This window comes from Equus przewalskii, chromosome 4, assembly GCF_037783145.1.
Source record: "Equus przewalskii isolate Varuska chromosome 4, EquPr2, whole genome shotgun sequence".
Classification (NCBI taxonomy): domain Eukaryota; kingdom Metazoa; phylum Chordata; class Mammalia; order Perissodactyla; family Equidae; genus Equus; species Equus przewalskii.
The window spans coordinates 86,359,532-86,381,566 of record NC_091834.1 but is presented as its reverse complement, the minus strand read 5'-3'; the positions used below and the strand labels follow the sequence as shown (position 1 = coordinate 86,381,566).

General features: G+C 51.4%; 1 protein-coding gene across 1 annotated transcript in view; it reads left to right on the top strand.

Annotated features, from left to right (window-relative positions):
- Positions 1–22,035, top strand: part of PLXNA4 (plexin A4) — a 432,364-nt gene that overhangs the window by 343,459 nt on the left and 66,870 nt on the right. The window contains exons 10-13 of the mRNA XM_070616607.1: positions 5,584–5,784; positions 13,072–13,168; positions 13,343–13,533; positions 17,504–17,655. Of these exons, the coding sequence (XP_070472708.1) occupies positions 5,584–5,784; positions 13,072–13,168; positions 13,343–13,533; positions 17,504–17,655 (641 nt within the window). The remainder of the gene's footprint in view (positions 1–5,583; positions 5,785–13,071; positions 13,169–13,342; positions 13,534–17,503; positions 17,656–22,035) is intronic.

Genomic DNA, 22,035 nt, shown 5'->3' with positions numbered 1-22,035 from the left:
GCCATTAACAGAGCCGTGCCCTCACCTCCACCAAGTGGAAGGGGCCACCGGTCCCCAAGTGGAAGGGGCCACCAGTCCCCAAGTGGTTTTGAATTCCCCAGGCTCCTCCACAGGCTGACCTGAACCCCTCATCAGGACCACACACCTAATAATGGTGGTCCTTAGGGAACAAAGGCAAACTTCCACGGAAAAGCAAATCCATTGACAAGAATTTATCCTCAGTGGACTATTTCACTGTTATCTCTCATCTAAACTGAAAAGCAAAGTGAGCTGCAGCTGAAGCTCTGTTCTCCGGGCTCCAGACTGGACGGGGTTTGCTAGGAAGGCAAAGCACATCTGGCCCCCGGTGCACAGGCTCAGAGAGGCTCCCGTAGCTCCTCTCTTCTTGAAGCTCAAGCAGAGTGTTTACTCCAGAGAACAGTTGTAAGATCAGAAGAGGCAAAATGAATTCTATTTGATTTCCAAAGCTGTGCTTGAAAGTCTCTCCCGGCCTCCCCTACCACCTGATTCCCCTGAGATGAAGCCGTAGCCAGGGCTGGCATCGTGAAATTCCAAGGGTCAGTCCTCTTCAGGACTGGAGGACTGGCAAGGTGATGAGGGTGCTGGCCTCCAGACTGCTGCTTGCCCCTGGGGCTGAAATAAGCCCCACACCGTGTGATGGGAAAGGTCAAGGGCATTGATCCCCCAAGTGAACTTGAGGGAGATCAGGCCAGCCCGCCTTGTCAGCAATTCTGCTTCCCTTCTTGCAGAGGAGCCAACAAAGCCACCCTTGCCAGGCCCTTCACCCTCCTTTGAGAAAACAAAGCCAAACCCAGCTAAAGAACTTGCTTCCAGGCCCTGCGCAGCCCCTACTCCCGGCATTCCATTACTGGGTTGCCATTTCTCCAGACAACTGCACTTTCCATCAATCTCGTCTGCCCCTCCCCCCTTAAGGTTATGGGTCTTTCCTTTCAGTATTATTACTTTCCTCTCTCCATAAACCAGCCCATCATAGATCACGTTAATGGCATTATAAACTTGGGGAACAGCAAGAAAATATATGGTGCGTTACATTTTTGCATTGGGCACCGTGGGTCTGAGAAGGTGAGTGTAAATTTGGGAGTTGGTTGGGGTTGGGGCTGGCTTGCCTTCGGAATAGATGAGGGCGGAGGTGACATGGAGGGGAAATGTGACCTGCAGATCACCCCCACCCAGCTCTCCTTTGAGCTTCACTTTCCCCCAATCTTGCTGTAATAACCAGGAGAGTTAGAGCCCTCATCTTGTAAACACACTGGGGGCTGTAAATCCACAGCCTACCACCCCCTCCCCAGGCAGCACCAGCCCTGAAGGCAGCCCTTTCTCTCCCAGCTTGGCAACATTCTTTATGTCCTTGTTCAATTATTTAAATATGCAATGAAACCTCTGTGTAAAGCAGCCACCGACATGCTGGACACGGTAGATGGAAAGGCATCTTTTTTGCCTTCACTCTTCAGCTTGGTGTTCGTGTTCCCTGCAATTAGCTGTGTGGTCTTTACTTCTGTGTGCATTTAAGTGGAAACCAAAATATGCACGGGACTGGACAGTTGACATGGAGTCTGCTGGAGCTGCCTCCTGAAAGCCAAGACATTAAAGATTTTTCTTGTGCCTCAAGCCACCGCCACTCGCCACCCTCAGTCCACTCTTCCAACTGCAGAATGCAGCCACAGGCAAAACAGCCTCCAAGGGAGCCTGGTTCTCACTGTAGGCATGCATCGCCAAACGATCTTGTTAAATGCAGGTGTTCTCCTCCCCGCCACCTTTCCCATGAAGTTCAGAGAGGTATCTTCCTTGAAAAGAGAAGAGCAGTGTGTTTTTGAGGCATGCTGTATGGAAGCTAGATAATCATCTGGGGACCGAAGGCAGTAAGATGATCATGTGAAGGTCATCGTTGTTGTGAGAACTGAGTGAGGTAACTGGTGTTCTTAGTTTCTTTACCATGAACATGGGGTGATCACGTGTGTCGGGCCATGAAACAAGATAGCCCATGGGAAGTATGTGTAAGGTGATGGGCTGGTGGAATGTGCACTGGATTGAATCCTTGAACCCCTTGTACCGTGTTACTTAGAATCGTAACCGTGTTACCTACTGCCTACCAGAGCTGTACCCACCTGTACGACTGTACCAGGTTGCAAGATACCAGTTATTAGAATAGTAAAATATTTCCCTCCTAGTAAATAAATGCACATTTCCAGGAGGCCCACCTCCCCACAAAGTCTCCTACACCCTCCACCATGCATTCAGTTGGTGAACACCACACTTTGAGCTAGTTGAGCAGACATTGTCCCTATTTTAGAGATGGGAAAACGGAGCTTCAGAAAGGGTCCATAGTGATGTGTCTCAAGTCATCTAATGGGCTAACAATAGAACTGGGACCGTAAAATTCATTGAATCCAAACCAGCCTCTTCATTTCATGGATGAAGAGACCCAGAGGGTTTGAGGGACTTGCTCAAGGCCACATGACTGGCTGGCAGAGGTCCTGTCTCAGAGCATGTGGAACATGCAGCTTCAGGATGTCACCTCCCAGAAGAGGGGACTGCTGTTAGGTGAGCAATGGACAGAACTGGGGCCTCCCTACCTGTCCCCATTGTGTTTGGGGCACTTGGAGCTATTGAAATTGTCAGGCTTCGAGGCCTAGAGAGGTGGAATCAGCTGGACCGTGGGAGCTGATGGGCTGTTTCTGGAAAAGCACACAGAGGCAGGAGCAGAGGGACGGAGCCTTTGAAAGTGAATCAGGAAAAGGGAATCTGCTATGGACAAGGTGCAGCCTGAGCTGGGGGCCGAGAGAGGAAAGAACAAACATTTGGTGAATGCTTGCTCGCTCTGCACCCGACACTTTACCTGTGGTCGTTCATGGAATCCCCCCAAATGCCTGTTGGAGGAGGAGTTGTTAATCCCCATTTACAGCCAAGCAACAATTAGAGCCCTTTCAAGACTCTGAAATTAGCAGGAGGAAGAAGGACTTGCACTCATAGCCGTGTGATTCCCCAACCAGGCTCTTTCTAATTAAGGAAGCTCCAAGGCGAGGACAGAGTCTGGATGGCCAGAGCCTACTGACCATGGCAGAAGTGCTTGGAAACAGGGCTCCAGACATGAGTCATGCAGAAACATAGAGGTTGCTCTGAAATTTCCCACAAGCATCAGACTTACAGGTAGTTTTGTACCTGGGGTCCCAGCATGAGGCAGGTCAGGATCTGGGAAGCTGGAGTGGGAGGAAGGGGCACCATGCTGGCAGTGGTCCCTTCACGCCTTGTTGCCTAGGCATAAATTGCCATTTTACATTTCAATTAGGAGGGACGATGGGGTCAGTCAGTAGCACTACCAGAGGAAAATGGGCCCGGCCCAGCCCTGGGTCTCTCCAATTATTATTAATGAATTTACACTGGGAGCCGCCAGCCTTTTTATATGCAAACTAGGCCTTTATGGGGCCACTGGCAATCAGGACTCATTAAAGAACTCGTAACAAGCCTCAGGCTCATGCTTCCGTATCCTGGACTAGAACATCCAGCCCCCAGGCAAGTTTCCAGCCCACCGCAGGAGGGTTTCACAGCTCCCTAGTCCCACAGGTCTCAGGGAGATCCCTACTGACCCACCACCCCATCCTATGGTTGTCGTCTCCAGAACATTTTCATCTTCCCTAACTGAAAGTCTGTATCCATTAAACACTAACTCCCCTTTCTCTCCTCCCCCAGAAACCTCCATTCTACCCTCTGTCTCTATGAATCTCACTGCTCTAGGCACCTCACATGAGTGAAATCGTGTAACATTTGTCCTATTGTGACCGGCTTATTTCACTTAGGGTAACGTTTTCAAGATTCATCCATGCTGTAGCATGTGTTAAAATGTCCTTCCTTTTAAGGCGGAATCATATTGCATTGTATGTATACATCGTGTTTCCTTTACGTTTCGTTTATCCATTCATCCATTGTCGGACCCTTGGATTGCTTCCACCTTTTGGCTGTTGTGAATAGTGCTGCTGTGAGCGTGGGAGTACAAATGTCTGTTCAAGTCCCTGCTTTCTATTCTTTGGGGCACATACCCAGAAGCGGAATTACTCGATCTGTTGCTCCTCTCCTAGCTGTTCTTCAGGGTAAAGGTGTGGGCAGCCTGGAAGAGAGGAGAAGGGGTTAGTTTAATGAGCCTGGGGAATCGCCAGGTAATCAGGAAGGACAGAGACAAGACTACCCCAAATCATGGAATCAGGACTGTTGGAGCTGAGTGGGTCCTGGGATCCCGTCCAGTTGACAGATAAGGAAGCTGTGTCTCAAAGTAGGGATGCGATGCACTCAGGGCTCCATAGTTTGTCACAAGCTCAGCGGGTGCTAGAGCTCAGGTCTCCTCCCTTCAACTGTCAGTGACAGAGGGGCTCACATTTGCTTTCAGACCCAGGAGGGGCAGCTGCCAGTAGTCTGCTTGCCTGGACCACCTGTCTGCCCTCTCTCCACGGCCTCCCTCTGCTGAGGAAGAGTACTGGGCTTGGGGGCCAGCAGCCTCTGCTGAGAGTCAGCAATGAGCCAGGGAGGCATTGTCCCCAGGAAGGAGGCGTGTGCCATGCTTTTGATGGCCCATCTGCCCAGAAACCATCTGTCTGCATATATCCAAACGGTGCCATAATGGGAAGAATCTGGGGTTGGTGGGACCTGCCTGACACAGGTGCCCAGGTCCTGCTTGTGTTTGCAGAAGCTCTCACTCCTGCCCATGCCAATCAGGCCAGCAATGCTGACTCTCTTCCACCCAGCTGCTGAGAATCCAGCAGCACACAGTTTCCATCTCTCAGCTGGGTGACGCACCCACGCTCCTTATTTGACCCCATTCTCCCCCCAGCCCTCCCTGGAGAAGGCAAACAGCCCCAGGGAAAAGGGGCCCAGTGATTCATTTCTCCCATCCCCCAAGACCCTCCAGGCCCCATTCAGCTCCAGGGAGGAGTGTGCCCGTTGCTAGCATCTAGGAGGCACTCAGTGTGCATCTGCTCTGAGGGGCATTTCCTTGGGGTCAGGCCAACCCCAGAGCTCTGTCAAAAGCTTCTGGATTTAAAAGGTCTCTGGAGCTCATTCTAGAATATTGCCAAATGCCAGACTCAGCCCGTGTTTGGAAGGTCCTCGTGGCCCCTCCTACTGTGGGCCAGACTCACATTCCAGAGCTGGGGCAAAGGGCTTTGCCTCACTGCAGAGCTGCTCTCATGGGCCCCTCTGTCCCAACTCTTGGGAGCCTGGAACTGAGGCAGAGGGGTTGTTAGCCTGAAGTGGGACGGGCTGCCCAGCCAGCAGGGTCTGTCTGCTAGGCTAGGAGGGTGCCCAGAGAGACCACAAGGAGTGTCAGAGTGTGGAGTGCATTAAAATGGAGCCTGGAGAGAGCAGGAATGGCCTCAGTGAGGAGTGGCCTCAAGATGGTGACACGGGGACCTGGGATTTCTCCCGCACAGTAGCTGGAGGTGGGCACCAGTGCCCAGGATGGCCTGTGGGTGTGCGTGGGAGGGTGGAGCAGGGTGAACATCCGGGTTATGTCAGAGAGCCTCCTGCACCCCTGGCTTCCTGCTCCCCAGCCTGCACCGTGCTCTCTGTCCCCAGGACTGCCCCCAGCTGCTGCGAGTGGACAAGATCCTGGTGCCCGTGGAGGTGATCAAGCCCATCACTCTGAAGGCCAAGAACCTGCCGCAGCCGCAGTCCGGGCAGCGCGGGTACGAATGCATTCTCAACATCCAGGGCAGCGAGCAGAGGGTGCCCGCCCTGCGCTTCAACAGCTCCAGCGTGCAGTGCCAGAACACCTCTGTGAGTGCCCCAGCCCCGCCACCTCCAGGCAGCCTACCCCGCCTCCTCCAGTGCCATCACCATCCTAGGGCCAAATCAGCTCAGCTCCGCAGGATTTTCCCAAACACTCACAAAACTGCTCAGCTGCATGCCCGACTGCTTCCCCCGACTCTGCTCGCCCAGCCCAATCCCTTACAACCAGGCTAGCAGAGGGCTGGGCTCCGAGGTCTCCAAGTTTTCCCAGAGTTGTGGCCCTGTTGTGGTGACAGTGGGCTTTTGCCCAAGACAGGGGCTGCAGTGAGAGGGGCTTTCGGAGCAGCCATGGGGCCATTGAGCACTGCCTGTGGGCAGATGTATTTGCAGGGCCTGTCAGGCTCCAGGAACATTCATGTCCATCCTCCATCCTGAGAGAAGCTCTGGAGGCCCTGGGCCCCGCTTTCCTACCCGGGCTGACCTGAGGGCCTCATCTGGGCCCCCAAAAGCCCACTGCTGCTTTTACACCTGCACAGAGCCCACTGGCCAGCACAGGGGGCTTCTGAGACAGCCCGAGCCGCTGCAGGGGGAGCCGTGGCCCAGGAGGGAGCTGCCAGGAGTGCCTGCTTAGACCCATGCAACCCCTACCCAGTATCTGGAAATCCACACCAGGCCCCCTGCTGCCAACATCTGTCACCTGATTCCTAGGTACCAGCAGTGTATCCCGCTACACGGTACCTTCCTCCTGCCTGCTCCTCTCCCTGCCTTGTGGCCTTCCCAGCCCCTGCTCTGCTCTTTCTTGTTCTCTTTTGGGTCTGCTTCTGTGCACCCAGATCCTCAGAATCAAACATCGACTCATAAACTCATGACATTTTCAAGCTGTAAGAAACCTTAACGTTCTTCACTGTACAAAGAGAAACTGGGGGCCCAGGAGCAGGGGCAGATCTCAGTTTGTGGGGCTGAGAGTTATACAATCTAGGGGACCCTTAGGAAGAATAAAATACAATGAATACAAAATTAGATATACAGGCAGACCTCAGAAGGGGCCGAAGCTCTACGCGCCTTGGGGTAACCTGCCGCTGCCGGAGGGTCAGCAATGTGCACAAGGTCACACAGCTAGTGAGTAGCAGGGCCGGGCCTGGATTTGGGGTCTCCTCCTGTGTCACACTGCCTCCTGTTCATCCTTCTCGTTCCTCCTGGATCCTTGTATGCAGTGACTGTATTTGGGGGTGTGATGTGGGACTGGGAGAGTCCTGCACCAAGCGCATCGTGGGGGCGCCCCACTCTTCCAGCAGACAGCCGTCTGGGCATCTGCGGAGCTCAGAGAGGCCCACGTGCTAGCCCAAAGTCACTCAGCATTATGGGGACTGAACTGGCAATTGGTCTCCCAGCCTCTGAAAGCCCAGCAGTGTCCCTACTGCTCCCCTGAGCACATCTCCCTCTTGGCCTGGGGGCCAGGCTGCTCCGGATTAAACCCGCAAGCAGAGGGGTATTAAACACTCCTGCTCCTGTAAATCCTGAGGCCAACAGAGCAGTCCCATGGGTTTGTCTCCAGTGATTCTCCCCCAATAAGGAAGTCCCTGTGACAAGAGAAAGCCTGAGTCCCACACTTGACCCAGCAGAAGGCACGGAGGGATTTCAGACCACGGGGAAACGGCCTCGTTTGCTCAGAGAAGCTGTGCAGGGATTCAGGCCCCAGAGGTGTCAGGACGGAGGACAGAGTCTGCAGTCTCTGATGATCCAACCCTCAGTTCCCCAGACGCCACAAGATGGGACCTCACGGGGCCACTTGCTTCAGCTGACTCGGTTAAATAGACAAGCATACGCCAGAGGACAGGCCGAGTTCGTTCTCTAAACCTCGGGGGTCAGAACTCTGTCCGTGCCTTGGGGACTAACTTGAGTGGGGACCCGCTGCCTTTCTGTGTACTGCCAGAATTGGAAGCCGATTGTGTTCAGCTGTCCTCAATGAATGAGCCCTATAGGGTCACAGGGAACTAACTCCCTGAATGTGGGAGCAAAATCAGAGCCTCTTGGGAACAAGGACACAAATGAGAATTCAGCAGCCCCCACAGGTAAGGGCTGGATAAGTAAGGGCCGGGTCTTCTCCTCTGTGGTGCCCCCCAGGGAATCTGCTGCTGTACCCTGGTCAGTACCAACGGAACAAGGAAAGATACCACTGGGCTCCATGGGGGACATCTGCTTGTCTGACATCCAAATCTTGGGATTTAAGAAATCAGCAGATCACGCAGCTCCTTATGTGGGAATTTCCCACCTGGAAGCCTGACGCCCCAGGACACAATGGTCAGTTCAGCTTCCAGCCCCTGGGGGCCCCACGCCCTGGGCGAGGTCCTGCCCACTCAGCCAGCCTCCTGAGTACAGGCTCAGGCTCCTCCAGATCTGCTTCCTGGAGACATGCAGACACCAGAGCCGTGGTGGAAACACATGACACTGGGGCCACAGGCTGGACCCCAAGGCTCTGACCGCCAGGAGAGGATGTGACTTTTCAGATCCCGGCCCATCTGCCTGCCCTCCCCTCAGGAGCTGGGGAGCCCTCATGCTGAACTCTGGCCCCCCACCCTGAGTTAGGTGTCAGTCTGAGACCTCCCCTCCCCCCACGGACAGTTCTCAGGGCCTCCACGTTGCTGCTCCCAGAGCAGCTGAGCCAGGCTCTGCCCACACCTGTTTTAGTTCAGCACCCCATCAGGGAGGGGGTGGGGAATTTCGTTTCTCTACTCTTTGCAAGTTTTAGAAGGTTTGGCAACAGGGGGGGTACCCACAAACAGTGGATTCCAGGAGTATCCCGTCTACCTACTGGGACCCACTGGAGTCATGCAGTACAGGAGGGCTGGGCTCTGACTTTTCCCAGGAGCCTCTCTTTTCATGCGGGGCAGTGAGATCCCAGTTTAAATTCCAGTCTGGGCCAGGATGACACTTACCATCAAGTGACTTCCTTAAAAAATCCTTGGGGTCATAATCAGGGGTGAGCATCCCCTACCACTGTTATAGGAAACAGTGTACCATCAGGGCAGGAATAAACCTGAGAGAGTATCTACTTGATCCTGTGCTGGGGTGGGGTGGGGTGGGCGTGGTCTCTGAAGCCCCGAGAGGGCAAATGACCAGCCCTAGGTCACATAGCAAATAAACAGCAAATTGAAAACTTGAACCCAGTTTCATAACACACCCCTTAATCAAAGGTTGAGCAAAAAATAGCAACTGAGCACTTTATACCCCCACCTTGGTGTTATCCCTGGGAGCAGGGTCTGACCTGCCTCAGAGAGGATTGTGGGAGAAGAAGTACTGCTGTTTGACATCCTCCATCCCTGAGCTCTCTGGGATGGGGGAGGTGGGTGACAAAGAGGTCTCAGAGGAGAGCAAGGAAAGAAAGAGACCTAGGAAAACTCAGGGTGGGCATGACGTGGGGCTGGGTGAGCAGGCAGGTGGCCTCCAGCCCACTATTTGGGGATAGGCCCTGGGCCAATCGCTGCAGCCCTGGGGGCCTGTGGGAGGGGAACAGGGTAGCTCACAGGCATAGCTAGAGGGGAGTAACTGTGGGGTCCATGGTCTCCTTTAGACCACGGCTCCAGGGAAATGTCAAGTGCTGCTAATAATAGTGCCCAGGGCTCTCCTCTTAGTCCCGTCAGTCCCGCGAGTACGTGGGCACAGGAGAAGCAGCTGGCCATGAGGCCCTGGGACTCCAGGCCCAGCTTCCAGCCACCCCCAGTGGTCTCATGTTTTCTCTCAGTGCCCCAGTTTACTGCATGTAACACAGGGATGGGGACACCAATGGGGAGGTAGCTTGTCCGCCTTCCTGCTCTCCTGGGACTCAGATGGGAATGGGTCTGCTGAGCCCTCTGGGGTCCTGGAGAGGGACATGGAGCACACGCAGGCTTCTTATGTTGTTCAGATTTGTTTGCCCGAATGGTAGAACTTTCTAGCAAAATATCTCAGAGCTTGGGACAAAGGAATGGTTGTAGAAAGAAAGTCCAAATTACATAGAGGTCTTCTCTTTGTTTTAGAAGGTGGAGAAACTGAGGTCCACTCTTTCCCAAGGCAATGAGCCATGTCATCCTCTGGCCGGCCATGGTGTGCCTGACCTTGATGGACACACCTAACCTCCCGGCCTCTGGGAGCCTGAGAGCCTCCTCCCTCAGCTCTGGGTTTTGTGCAGATTAACTGCCCACTGATTACAGAGAGCTATGGAAATGCTAAGTGGAACGTTTATGGGAGCGGAGGTGGGGAGCCATCATGGCAGATGGGAGTCAGTGGTCCAGGCTCCCTAGCTGGCCAGCCCTTCCCCTGCGGGATGCAGGTCATGGAGGAGAGAGGGTCTCCAGGAACAGAGTGACTTCCCTAGAGACTGAGGAGGGGTGGGGAGCACCCCAGGGTTAATGATTTCTGTCATATTTCATAGTCAAGATCCCAAGAATGGAGGAAAGAAAGAGAAAGCAATGCCCAACATATGTGATCCTTAAAGTCTTTTTTATTTTCAATTTTCTTCAGAAAGAAAATATGCACACACACATGCACATCTGAACACATATGCGCTCTCGTACGCATCCATTTCCATATGTACCAAGTGTCTGCTGTGTAAACACTCAATAAATAGCTGCTATTATTATTCCACATAAACTTAAACACAGGGAACACAAATATATTTTTGCATAGCATCCTCGAGTGTATACGCATAGATTAAAATACACTGTAATATTTGAGCGCTCATTCTATGTGACAGGCACTGTGCTCAGAGCATCGATGGTTATCTCGAACCCTCACAGCAATCCTATGAGGTATGCATTGTTTGCAAGTCCCACTTTACAAATGGGGGAAACTGAGGCCTAGATGGTTTGCCTGCAGCTGGTCACTGCAGAGCCACTTTGTGGCAGAACACGTGTGTTGCATGTGTGTGCCCATGTACACAGGCATGAATGAATGCATGGATGATACAGATATGTGCACTGACATCTTCTCAAGTCAGCAGGCATGGGGACACATCTGTGCACACAGACACTCGCACGCACACACGTGCAGTATGTCTTCCCTTGCTCCTTGGGGGTGTTCAGATCCTTCTCCAGAGGAGCCAGAAGGTTCTATTGATCTTTGGCCACACATCCCTCGTCACCACCTGCTGCTTCCACTTTGAGTTCTGGCCCAGGCTCACCACCTTTCCCCCACTGGGGCCTTGGAGAAGGGAGATGGGCAGGGGGATGGGAGGGATGGGAAGTGGAGCTTGGCTAGAGGAGGAAATGGAAGGTCTGGAAAAGTGTTCCCCCTCCCTCCTCCCTACACACCTCTCTCTACCGGCAGTCCCGTCTCCCTGCTTCCAGCCCACTGCAGGGAGCAGAGGCTCTAGCTCACACAGCACCAGAAGCACCAGCATACCTTGTTCAAAATGCTCCCCATCTCCAGAGATTTCAACTCAGCAGGTCTGGAGGGCCCTGGAACCTGCATTTAGTAGACCCCATCCCATCCCCCGAATGATTCTGATGAAGGTGGTCCCTAGACCACTCTGAGAACCTAGAGTACAAGAGGTTCTCTGAGAAAACTCAGGATGACTTGGAACCCCCCAGCCTGCCCCAGACACAAAGACCTTCATCTCTGAGGAGCTGATTGCTGTGCCACACAGCAGAGAGATTACGAGTCGCCAGCTGAGTGATGTGATGATAAAAAAATTCTCCACTGTTGTTTGCACAGGGCCAGGGAGCTTTGCTTTATTCTGTGGCTGGAGCTCAGACCCTGTCCTGGCTCAGGTCATCGTCTCTGAGACGGTGGATGGTGCGTGCAAACTACCACCGTTGTGGTAAAAACACTGACCTCGGTTCCCTGGCCTGGGCATCCGTCCCCAGGGAGTTAGTGGGACATTGTGGAGCACTGGAGAAGGGTAGAGCCTGAAGAAGGCTGGACGTACATCCTGCTTATGTTGTGTACGAGGATGACGTCACGACATGTTCACGTTGGAGCACTCGGGCATTTAGGGCAGTATCCCAGATTAGGATTATACCATCTCTTTTAGAAGCCTCTGTGAATGGGCTACAGAGGCAGAGGCATGGATGACGGGCCCAGAGACCCTCCCCAGCCATGCATCCCCGAGGTTCTGTGGCTGTCCTCCCACAGTACAGGTGCTGCGGCTAGCCTGGCAGAGGGAGCATCAGCTGCCATAATATCCACCGATACCGCCACAGGCCAGGCCCCCTAAACTTTAACTCTGAGTTAAAAGAGCCTGTTGGCTCTACAAACACAACTTCCAACCAAGTCACCTGGACTGAACTCTTTGAACAAGCTGCCAGCCCTGATCTCCTCCCCTACAGAAAACCTGTCTCAGTTCCACTCCTCCATCCACCCCCTGTGGTGGGCGAGTCTGGTGGAATAATGAGAAAATCACCAGGTAAGGACTGGAAATGCCGCCCAGGGCAGGCGTGGGTTCCTGTCACCTACCCTCCTTCTCTGGGATGGAGAAGTGTCTGCCATCAGAAGGCATGGGGGCTGGCATGCCCAGGGGCTGCCCCTCCACCCGCCTGGCATCTGAGCAGCAGCAACTCCTGCTTCACCCCCTCCCTACCTCTTAGCACCACTGTCCCAAGGCCAGGACCCAGAGAGTGGGGCATCAGACTCTGGAGGAGAGCCAGCAGAGAAGCAGGACCGAGAGGACACCCTGTGCGGGTCTGAAGGCAGCTCCCATGTGGGCAGCACAGAGCTGGGGCCTGCACCCTGTCATTGAGTCTTTGGAGTCCTGACCCAGATTCCTGTTTGTTCTCGAGGGTGTCCCTGGGACTTCCCACCTCACCTCTGAGCTCCCCCCAGTCCTTTTCTCTCTTAAACCCTAGCCACTCATCCGGATGAGTGCAACCCCTTCACTTCTTGCTCTCTGCTTGGGGGTTGATCAGCCTTCTCTAGGTTTCTGAACATTTCCTAGAAATTAAAGTTCCAAATCAAAGCGAGGGCCTGGCAGGGCCCAAAGGCCAGGGTTCCCCTGGGCAGTCAGGGAGGAAGTGGGCTCCTCTCTCAGTTAAACTTCCTGGGGAAAGACGGCTGGTGGGCACAGGCCTCCATAGAAGGTGGACCAGTAGCTTGCTCAGATCTGCTCCGTGAACCCGCATCCAAATGGGCGTCCCACATAGCTGTGGTCCCACTCAGGCCTTATCTCCTGCTCCTCGTTCCTGAGATGTGCTTCCCCACTCTGCCCACCCACACATGCGTGTGCACACACACACGCACACATGCACAGTCCTGGCCAGTCCTTAGCCCTGTACACTCTTGAGGGCCCCAGGCTGAACATTTGGCCCTCACTAGAAATCTCCTTGACCCAGCTTTCTTCCTTCCTCTCTGACCCGGCTGCAGTATTCCTATGAAGGGATGGAGATCAACAACCTGCCCGTGGAGCTGACGGTCGTGTGGAACGGGCACTTCAATATTGACAACCCAGCTCAGAATAAAGGTGTGGAAGGTGGGCCCTGGTGGGGAGGTGGGGGGAGGGAGGGAGCAGCTGTGCATTCGTGGGCAGGCGTGCCACCATCTGAGGCCAGGCCGGGACTGTGCTCCTTGTCCACACTCCCTGGCCCCTCACTGCCCCTACCCCCCGCCCCAAAGGACCACTTGCCTTTGCCCACAGTTCACCTCTACAAGTGTGGAGCCATGCGTGAGAGCTGTGGGCTGTGCCTCAAGGCGGACCCAGACTTCGAGTGCGGCTGGTGCCAGGGCCAGGCCCAGTGCACCCTGCGGCAGCACTGCCCCATCCACGAGAGCCAGTGGCTGGAGCTGTCGGGCGCCAACAGCAAGTGCACAAACCCCCGCATCACCGAGGTAAGCCACCCTCCACGGGGCCTGCTCTGGCTGCTGAGCCGTGCCCTGCCATGGGGCTGGGGCCCTGAAAGCCATGTGGCCTTGGTGTCCATCACCCAGTGACAACCAGGTGTACTTGGATGCCCCAGCTGGCTAGAGGCATCCTCGTTTTCCTGCACAGCTTGTCCAGAAGCTATAGGCTTGGTTCCGAGGTCTTTCCAGTATCAAGGGAGTTCGAAAGCAGACAGGGGTTCGACTGTCCTGTTGAAGTCTCCACATGAGCTGTACTGAAAAGGCCTCAAAGTCCTTGCCACCCTCCCTTTGTCTCTAACGGTCTCAGTGACAAGGCCATGAGGCTCCATCAGCGGCAGCCTCACCAGGCAGCCAGCCCGTGAGTGGAGGCTGCATGGGGGTCAAGGGCACAGAGCCCAGCCCTGAAGAGGTGGAGGAGGTCGAAATGGCCACACCTCAGGACTTGCCCAAAGCAAGACCTAGGCTGTAAGATGGCCTAGGAGCACAGTTCAGGAAGACAGAGGGTCATAGGCCATGGAGCAGAGAGCAGTGAGGGGCAGGGCAGAGCTAAACAGGCAGACATGTGGGTCACAGAGAACAGGGTTTGAATCTTGGCTCTGCCAACTAATTGCTGGGTACCATCTCCATGCCTCAGCCTCCTTACCTGTGCAGTGGGTCTAAGCATCCACCTCACAGGAGAGCGACGAGGATTGTATGAGAGAACACATGCAAAACACTAGGCTCCATGCCCAGCCCACAGCGATCTCACGTCCTCCTCCTCGATCATCGCCAACGTTGTTAAAGTCATTGCCGTGCATGTCTGAGCCAAGGGAATCACTGCCCCTGGGGTGTCTTTAGGTCATCCCATGTCTTCACCTCCCCACTCCACATTCCTGGCAGAAAGACCCCCTGAGGTCCCCCCTCCACCGTGGCCGGAGTCCCTCGCTCTCCTGGTAAATAAGAACGAGGCACGCATGTCTCCACAACAGGACCATGTCTGCCTCACCTCCGTGCCTCCAGCACAGCACTTAGCACACAGGAGGCGCTCAGGCCTCTTTGCCACAGTGGATGCAGATTATCAAGACAAATGTTATGATATAATCTTCTGTTATAATGAAGCGGAGGGGGGTGGGGGAGAAGAGGGAGAAAGCTCAGCCTCTGCTCCCTACATAGTGAGGATAGATTGGGCATGCGTGAGTGTCCAGTTTCAGAAACACGCATGTATCCCATAATCTAACAACGGCAGTCACGGTAACATGCCGGATGCTTGTGTGGTTCTGTTCATAGTTTGCAAAAGAGCTTGATATCCCCTACTTCATCAGTCCTCACAGCAACCCTACCATGTGGTTTCCTAGGGCTGTCAAAGCATTGCAGACTGGGTGCCTTAAACAACAGAAATGTATTGTCTTGCGGTTCGGGGGGGCTTGACGTCCGAGATCAAGGTGTCGGCAGGGTTCTGTTCTGGGACAGGAGGGGAGAATGTGTTCCAGGCCTCTCTCCTCAGCGTGTAGACAGCCGTCTTATCCCTGTGTCTCTTCACATCATCTTCCTTCCATGTGTGTCTCTGTGTGTCCAAATTTCCCCTTTTTATGAGGACACCAGTCGTGTTGGGTTAGGACCCACCCTAATGACTTCATGTTAACCTGATGACCTCTGTAGAGACTCTCTCTCCAAATAAGGTCACGTTCTGAGGTCCTGGGGGTGAGGACTTCAATGTACGAATTTTGCGAGGACACGATTCAACCCATAATGCCTGCCAAGGCCAGGGTTTTTAACCAACATTTCCCTGACAAAAGGCCAGTGCTCAGACATGCTGCTTCACTCCAACCAAAGTGTAAATCAGTTCAGAGCGCTCTGATCCCAGGTCCCTCGGTTCCTAGATTAATGTTCTCTTCCACCACAAAGGCAAGACACCCACACATTCCCCTGGGCCTGCACACCGGGGATGTGCAAAGGCAGGAAGGGGCTTGGCTCAGGGAGGAAACAGCCTTGTCCAGCAAAGCGGCCCCTCGGAGTGGTCCCCTAGCTGTGTCCCCACTTCAGCCCCTTCACCTCCTACCTTCCTAGTTTCCCAGATACGGGGAGCTTCTCTCAGTTCCTACCTTAGTCTCCTGCGTGGGCAGGAATCTCAACAGTGATTCTCAAACTGGGGGGAAATACGCGTTTAACTCAAAGAATTATCTCGAGAAGGAGGGCAGATGGACGCCCCTCTGTCCCTGGCCCCCACACCTAGGCCGGGCCCCCTTCTCTCCTCCCTTCCGCTCCCCTCCCCTCCCAGAGCCCTTAACAAGAAACCCTCCCTGGGGGCTGCCACACATGACTGCCAATGATGTGTCTGCCACAAACAGTGGACTTGCTTTCTTCTTGGCCTGAGACCAAGAAAATTACTGAGGGGATGGTAAATGAAACAAATCTCTCTGCATTGGAGGCTATTTCCTGGCTCCACATTGGCATCAGCCCTCCAGGAACCTGGGAACTGAGGCCTGGGCCAGAGAGAAAACTCCTTTTTCAGGACAGCAAGCCAGGGCTGGAACATCATGCAGCGGCTGCTGCCAGGTGCCACTGGTGCCTTGGGGACTGGCTGGGCAGGCATCTGGGAAGAAGACGGACTCTCCCTTCCAGCCTTCCCTTTCTCTGTCCACCTCCCTCACATAGAAATGGGCCCCTGTCTCCAAGGGATCTGTCTTTCCACTGCAGTGGGAGCACACATGTGCAAACGCTCACCCTCCTGCACGCTCACTCACAAACATGCATGTGTAAGAAGCAGGAAATATCTTGACTTTTATAGATGAACAGCCTCCCCCGGCAAAGCTGCCACTCAGGGGAGCCCCAGACTAGTTTCTTCCCCTTCCCCATCTCTCACCCTCCCCGCAAGATGGCACCACCAGTTGTGACCCTGGTGGGGTGGAGAGGGTAGGAGCGTTAAGTGGTGGGCTATCTGGGCTCCTTCCATTGAGGTCCCATTGACATTGGTCAGGATCCAGGGGCTGGTGTTCAGAGGCCCCAGGAATGGGAAGTGTGCCCTTCTCTGGTCTGTCAAATGCCAGGAGAGGCTGGCACAGAGGGCCTCCTGCCACTAAGGTCACCAATGTGGGATGTCATAATTAGATCGTGTGAACTGTACGGAGTCCCAACCTCCAAGCAGGCCCTTGGTTGTTGAATCCCAACATTCCAATCATGAGTTTTTAACACCAACAGTGACATCTCAAGAGGGGAAGCTGGTCATTTTGGCCAGTGTATGAGGGTAAAGTCTAAACCAAACCCAACTCCTTAGAAACCAAGCTGAACAGTAGAGGCAAAGGAGTTGTGACAAATGCTCTTCTAACTCCAGGAAGGTGCTTGGATTGTCAGGGGTTTCAACACAATTACAACTCAAGAAACAAATATGGGGCCATCACTGAGAAGTCCACAAGGAGAAGTGACACACCCTCCCTGCTCTCAGAGACTCAGGATCTGAGGCATGAGGAATCAGACACAAGTAATTGTTACCATGAAAGGAGCACAAAGAAGCTGCCTTGAAATTTCAGTAGAGAGGGAGAAAGAACATCTGATGTGGGGAAGTGACATTTGAGAAGGGTCTGGAAACATGGGTGGTTTGCCATAGTGTGGAGGGCTATGGGTTGATAGGAGGCTTGCTCATTTTCCTTGAAAGTGGAACAAACCAGAAGGCCCTAATGTTGACTTTCTGTGAATTACCCAGCAGCACTGCAGATCACATCCCATTCCCTCATCACTTCTGTGAAATGGGAAGAGGAACGAGGAGCTTTGAACACTGCTCCTAAAACCACACATAAACATGGACTGCTCTGTCACAAGCTCCTGTCCATTGACAGTCCCTTGGGTGCCCTTGTGGACTCGGACCCAACTGAGGGAATCCGGCAGAGATGGGGAGGGGCCAGCAACCTCTCCTTGCCTCATCAGGAAGAGGGTGATGGCTCTGTCTTGGTGCCTGCCAAATCCCCATGCTTCCTCCCTCCAGATAATCCCAGTGACAGGCCCCCGTGAAGGGGGTACCAAGGTCACCATCCGAGGGGAGAACCTGGGCCTGGAATTCCGGGACATCGCCTCCCATGTCAAGGTGGCCGGCGTGGACTGCAGCCCTCTGGTGGACGGCTACATCCCTGCAGAACAGTGAGTGGAAGCCACCTGAGAAAGGGGGGGGTACAACTGTCTGTTGTTGACTTACCTTCCCTGCCCAACAACAGACAGTCTTAGAGCTTGGGAAGGGGAGGGAATGCCCCTAACATTCTAGGATGTGGCAGGGGGTGGCTCCCACAACTCCCAGCCTCTGAACTAGCTACTTGCCACATGGGGGAAGTGCAGAAAGAAGAAAGGGAAAGGCTGGGAGAGAAGAGAAAAGTGATTGTTATGTCCTCAGGGTGTGGCTGTGGGTAGGGGTGAGACAATTCAAAATTAAAATCTACAGGAGAAGTATGAGTTCAAATCCTTACCCCGACTCCCTCTGCTGTCCCCAACTCCCCACTTCTGTCCTCTCCCAATTATGAAAGAAGCTGATCCTATGCTAGTCTCTGTGGAGACTGAAAATGAAACTGCACACCCACCCCCAGGCCTGTGGGTGCTTTGCATTGTTTTCCTCTCTGCAAGGTCTGCTGGTGCACTGAGTGCAAGGTCATTCAACAAGTGACCTTGACCTCTAACCCACCTGTTGGAGGAGGTTTGTGAGTCACGTATTGCCTTGTAAATAAGTAAACACAATTTTCCAGCCCAGCAAACACAACCATGAAGTGTTTATCAGCACAATAGAATCTATATTCTATACTATCTTGGCTGCCTCTCCTGGATTGAAACCTTGCCACTTGTCCTGTGTGCATCAGTTATTGACTGTTTGTAAGTCATCCCTTAGGTAGGTCAGTGCAGTTTACACTTCTGCTTGCTGGGTCTTGCTCGATTTAGTCATTCTGGAACCATCAGTACTGCCATCCTCGTCCTTCTGATTTCCATCTGGGTCTTCCTGAGGTGCTCATAGAGCAGATGAATGAAGGCTCCTGTCTGGTAGAACTCACCTCCATGGTCCATCATCGTTCATTTATCCAAAGGTCTTTCTATGGATCCTTCGAAACTCTGAGTTCTTCCTAGAACAAAACCAAAGCAGGCTGCTACCAATATATTGTGATTTGGGGAACTTTAAAACGTCCTCCTTTGGACCTGCATAGCCAAATATAAAAGATATTATTATAAAGCCACATGATTAAAGTATTGTAGTATTCGATCAGTGGAATAAGATAGAACACCCAGAAAAAGAATCCTGATATATAAAAACTTAGTATGTGATAAAGGTGACAGTTCAAATCAACACGGAAAGGAAAGATCATTCAATAAGTGGTGCTTGTTAGCTTCCTGGAAAAAAATACAATATCAGATTCTTATTTCACATTATACACCAAAATACATTCCAGACAGATTAAAGAGTTAAGTGATAAAAAATGAAACTGTGAAAAGATTAGAAGACAATACAAGTGAGAATTTATTTGATTTCAAGGAAGGGAAGGTGTTCTAAGTATCACTGCAAAAGAAAAACAGAAAGGAAAAGATTGGGGATTTGAGTCCAGAAAATTCTAAAACTCGTACATTAAAAATTATCATAAGCAGAATAAAAATATGCATGATAAACTAGAAATATGGTTATACCCTGTTATAGTTAACAGATGCTTTTTCTTAACTTAGAAAGAGGTTCTATAATAAAAGGCAAATATCAGAAAAGGAGCAAAGAGCATGAACATGCAATTCACAAGACAGACAAAGAACCGAAAGTCAGATAGAAAAATGTTTAGGGGCTAGCCCTGTGTCCGAGTGGTTAAGTTCGCACGCTCCGCTTCAGCGGTCCAGGGTTGCGCCAATTCAGATCCTGGGCGCAGACATGGGACCACTCATCAGGCCATGCTGAGGTGGCGTCCCACATAGCACAGCCAGAGGCACTCACAACTAGAATATACAACTATGTACCTGGGCGGGGGTGTTGGGAGAAGAAGAAGAAGAAAAAAAAGGAAGATTGGCAGCAGATGTTAGCTCAGGTGCCAATCTTAAAAAAAAAGCACCCCCCCAGAAAAAGTTTAACATCAGTAGTAATCAAAGAAATGCAAATTAAAACAATGGGGAACAGTTTTTAAAAGTGCATGCCCTGTGCAGACAAGAGGCATGAGAAGTAGCACTCTCATCTGTTCACATCGGGAGGGTATACTGGGATGAACTTTCTGGAAGGCACTTTGGAAGTATGGATTGAAAGTCTTTAGCCCAGCCATAATACTTCTAGAACTTTCCCTAAACAGCCAGAATGCAAAAATATCTATTTGCAAGAATGATTATTTCAGCCTTATTTACAACAGTTAAAATTTAGAATCAATTTGTATGTCTAAAAATAGGGAATTGATCAGTTCAATAAATTATCGTATACGCACCGGACAGTAAACCACACAGACATTAAATCTAATATTGCAGAAAAATCATGACCAGGCAGGCACTTAAGGTATATTAAGTGAGAACACAGGTGACCAAGCAGACTACAGAGTTCCTAACTAATTTTTAAAAGAAAAGCAAGACTGGAAACACGGATACCAAAATGTTGACGATGGATATTTCTGAGTGATGCAATGATGGGGTGGGGGGGAGGGGGGGCGGGTGTATGTATGTACGGCAAGTGCTTTTTATGTACATTCTTTTTTTTTTTTTTACACTGAACATGTGTTAATTATGTTATCTGGACAGAAAGGCATAGATTTTTGCTGGACACTCACCCAGAAGTTCTTTCTAAGAGAAACACAGAAGCCATAATGTAAAAGAACGAGCAATTGAACAACACCGATGGTTTTGAACTTTAGGGTGGCAAAAGGCATTATAAACAAAGTTGAAAGACAGGTGACCAACTGGGAGAAAACAGCAGCAATATTTATTACAGACAAAAGCTAATACTCCGATTCAGAAGCTCCTACAAAAGGACAGTCCATTAGCAAAACAAGACAGAGCTTCAGATAAGTCAAAGGAAAGGCTATATAAGATTTTTAAAACCCACATACACAAACACGAAAATGTGTGCAACATCCCTAGCAATCAGGAAAATAAAAATGAAAATGAAAATGAGATCATTTCCTATTATATTGGAAAAACTTTCAAAGGACTGATAATATCTGGTATTTGCAAAAGAGTGAAGTAATCTCCTTCAATTGCCGTTGATAGAAGTGCAAATCGGTACAGCCCTTAGGGACCATTATTTCTCTCTACCTATCAAACATTAAATCCACCAACAATGACCCAGCAAGTTCCTTCCTCAGAAACCTATTCTAATAAATACACAATGCTTAAGGATGTGTGCATAAATTGGTTCATCTTGCAGGATTATTTGGAATAGGAGAAGAATCGGGATCAGTTAAATGTACATCAATAGGAGGATGGTTAAACAAGCGATGATGACGTCACGGGATGAAATACTGTGAAGCCGCTGAAAAGAATAGAGCAGGGCTGTGTATCCAGTGACCTGACGGGAAGTCCATGCTGTCCCGTTGAGTAAAAAGACAGGAGTGTAGATCAGGGGGTGGTTATGGTTCACTTTTATTTAACAATCGTGTGTGTGTATGTTTGTGTATAGTTGTGTGTGTATCTATATATGTGACATTTACATTTATCTGTGTGCATAATATAAAACATAAATATATAGACACATAGGTGTGCGTACATGTGCAAATATATTTAGGCAAGTTGCTTATCTTTTCTGTACTTCTTTATTTGTAAAGGGGAGTTTATATATATATTATATATATAATATATATATATATTTACATAGGTCTAGAAAAAGGTCTTCAAGGATATATATAGCAAAGTTGTTTTTTTGGTGTGTGTGAGGAAGATTGGCCCTGAGCTAACACTTGTTGCCAATCTTCCTCCTTTTTGTTTTTCTCCCCAAAGCCCCAGCACATAGTTGTATATCCTAGTTGTAAGTCCTTCTAGTTCTTCTATGTGGGACACTGGCACAGCATGGCCTGATGAGCAGTGTGTAGGTCTGTGCCCAGGATCTGAACCGATGAACCCCAGGTCACCAAAGCAGAGTGTGCAAACTTAACCACTGGGCCACAGCACCCGCCCCTATAGCAAACTTTTAAGAGAAGTTAGGAGTGAAGAAAGGGACACTTTTTACTGTCACACTTCTGTACTGTCTCATTTTCAGAGTCTAAACAAATTTTGTAATTGAAACAAAAATTTTTAAAAGAGAAAAATTTACAACTCTCCTCCCCCATCCCCTGGCCCACGCTCCCCCCTCACCCCCAAATATCTCCTCCACTGCCTGACCCCCAGCTGGGGCCGGGAGCAAAAAGCACTTCATTGCAGCGGTCCCTGCATTGGGAGCAAGGAGCTCCCAGGCAAGAACCTGAAAATCTTGGGTCTGCTCCAAGGCCCCTGTCTGACTTGCTGTGGGTCCTTGGGTAAGTTACTTGACCTCTCTGGGCCCTGTCCACTCTATTCCCAGAACTATTTGGTTGAAATATTCCCTGCACTCTAATT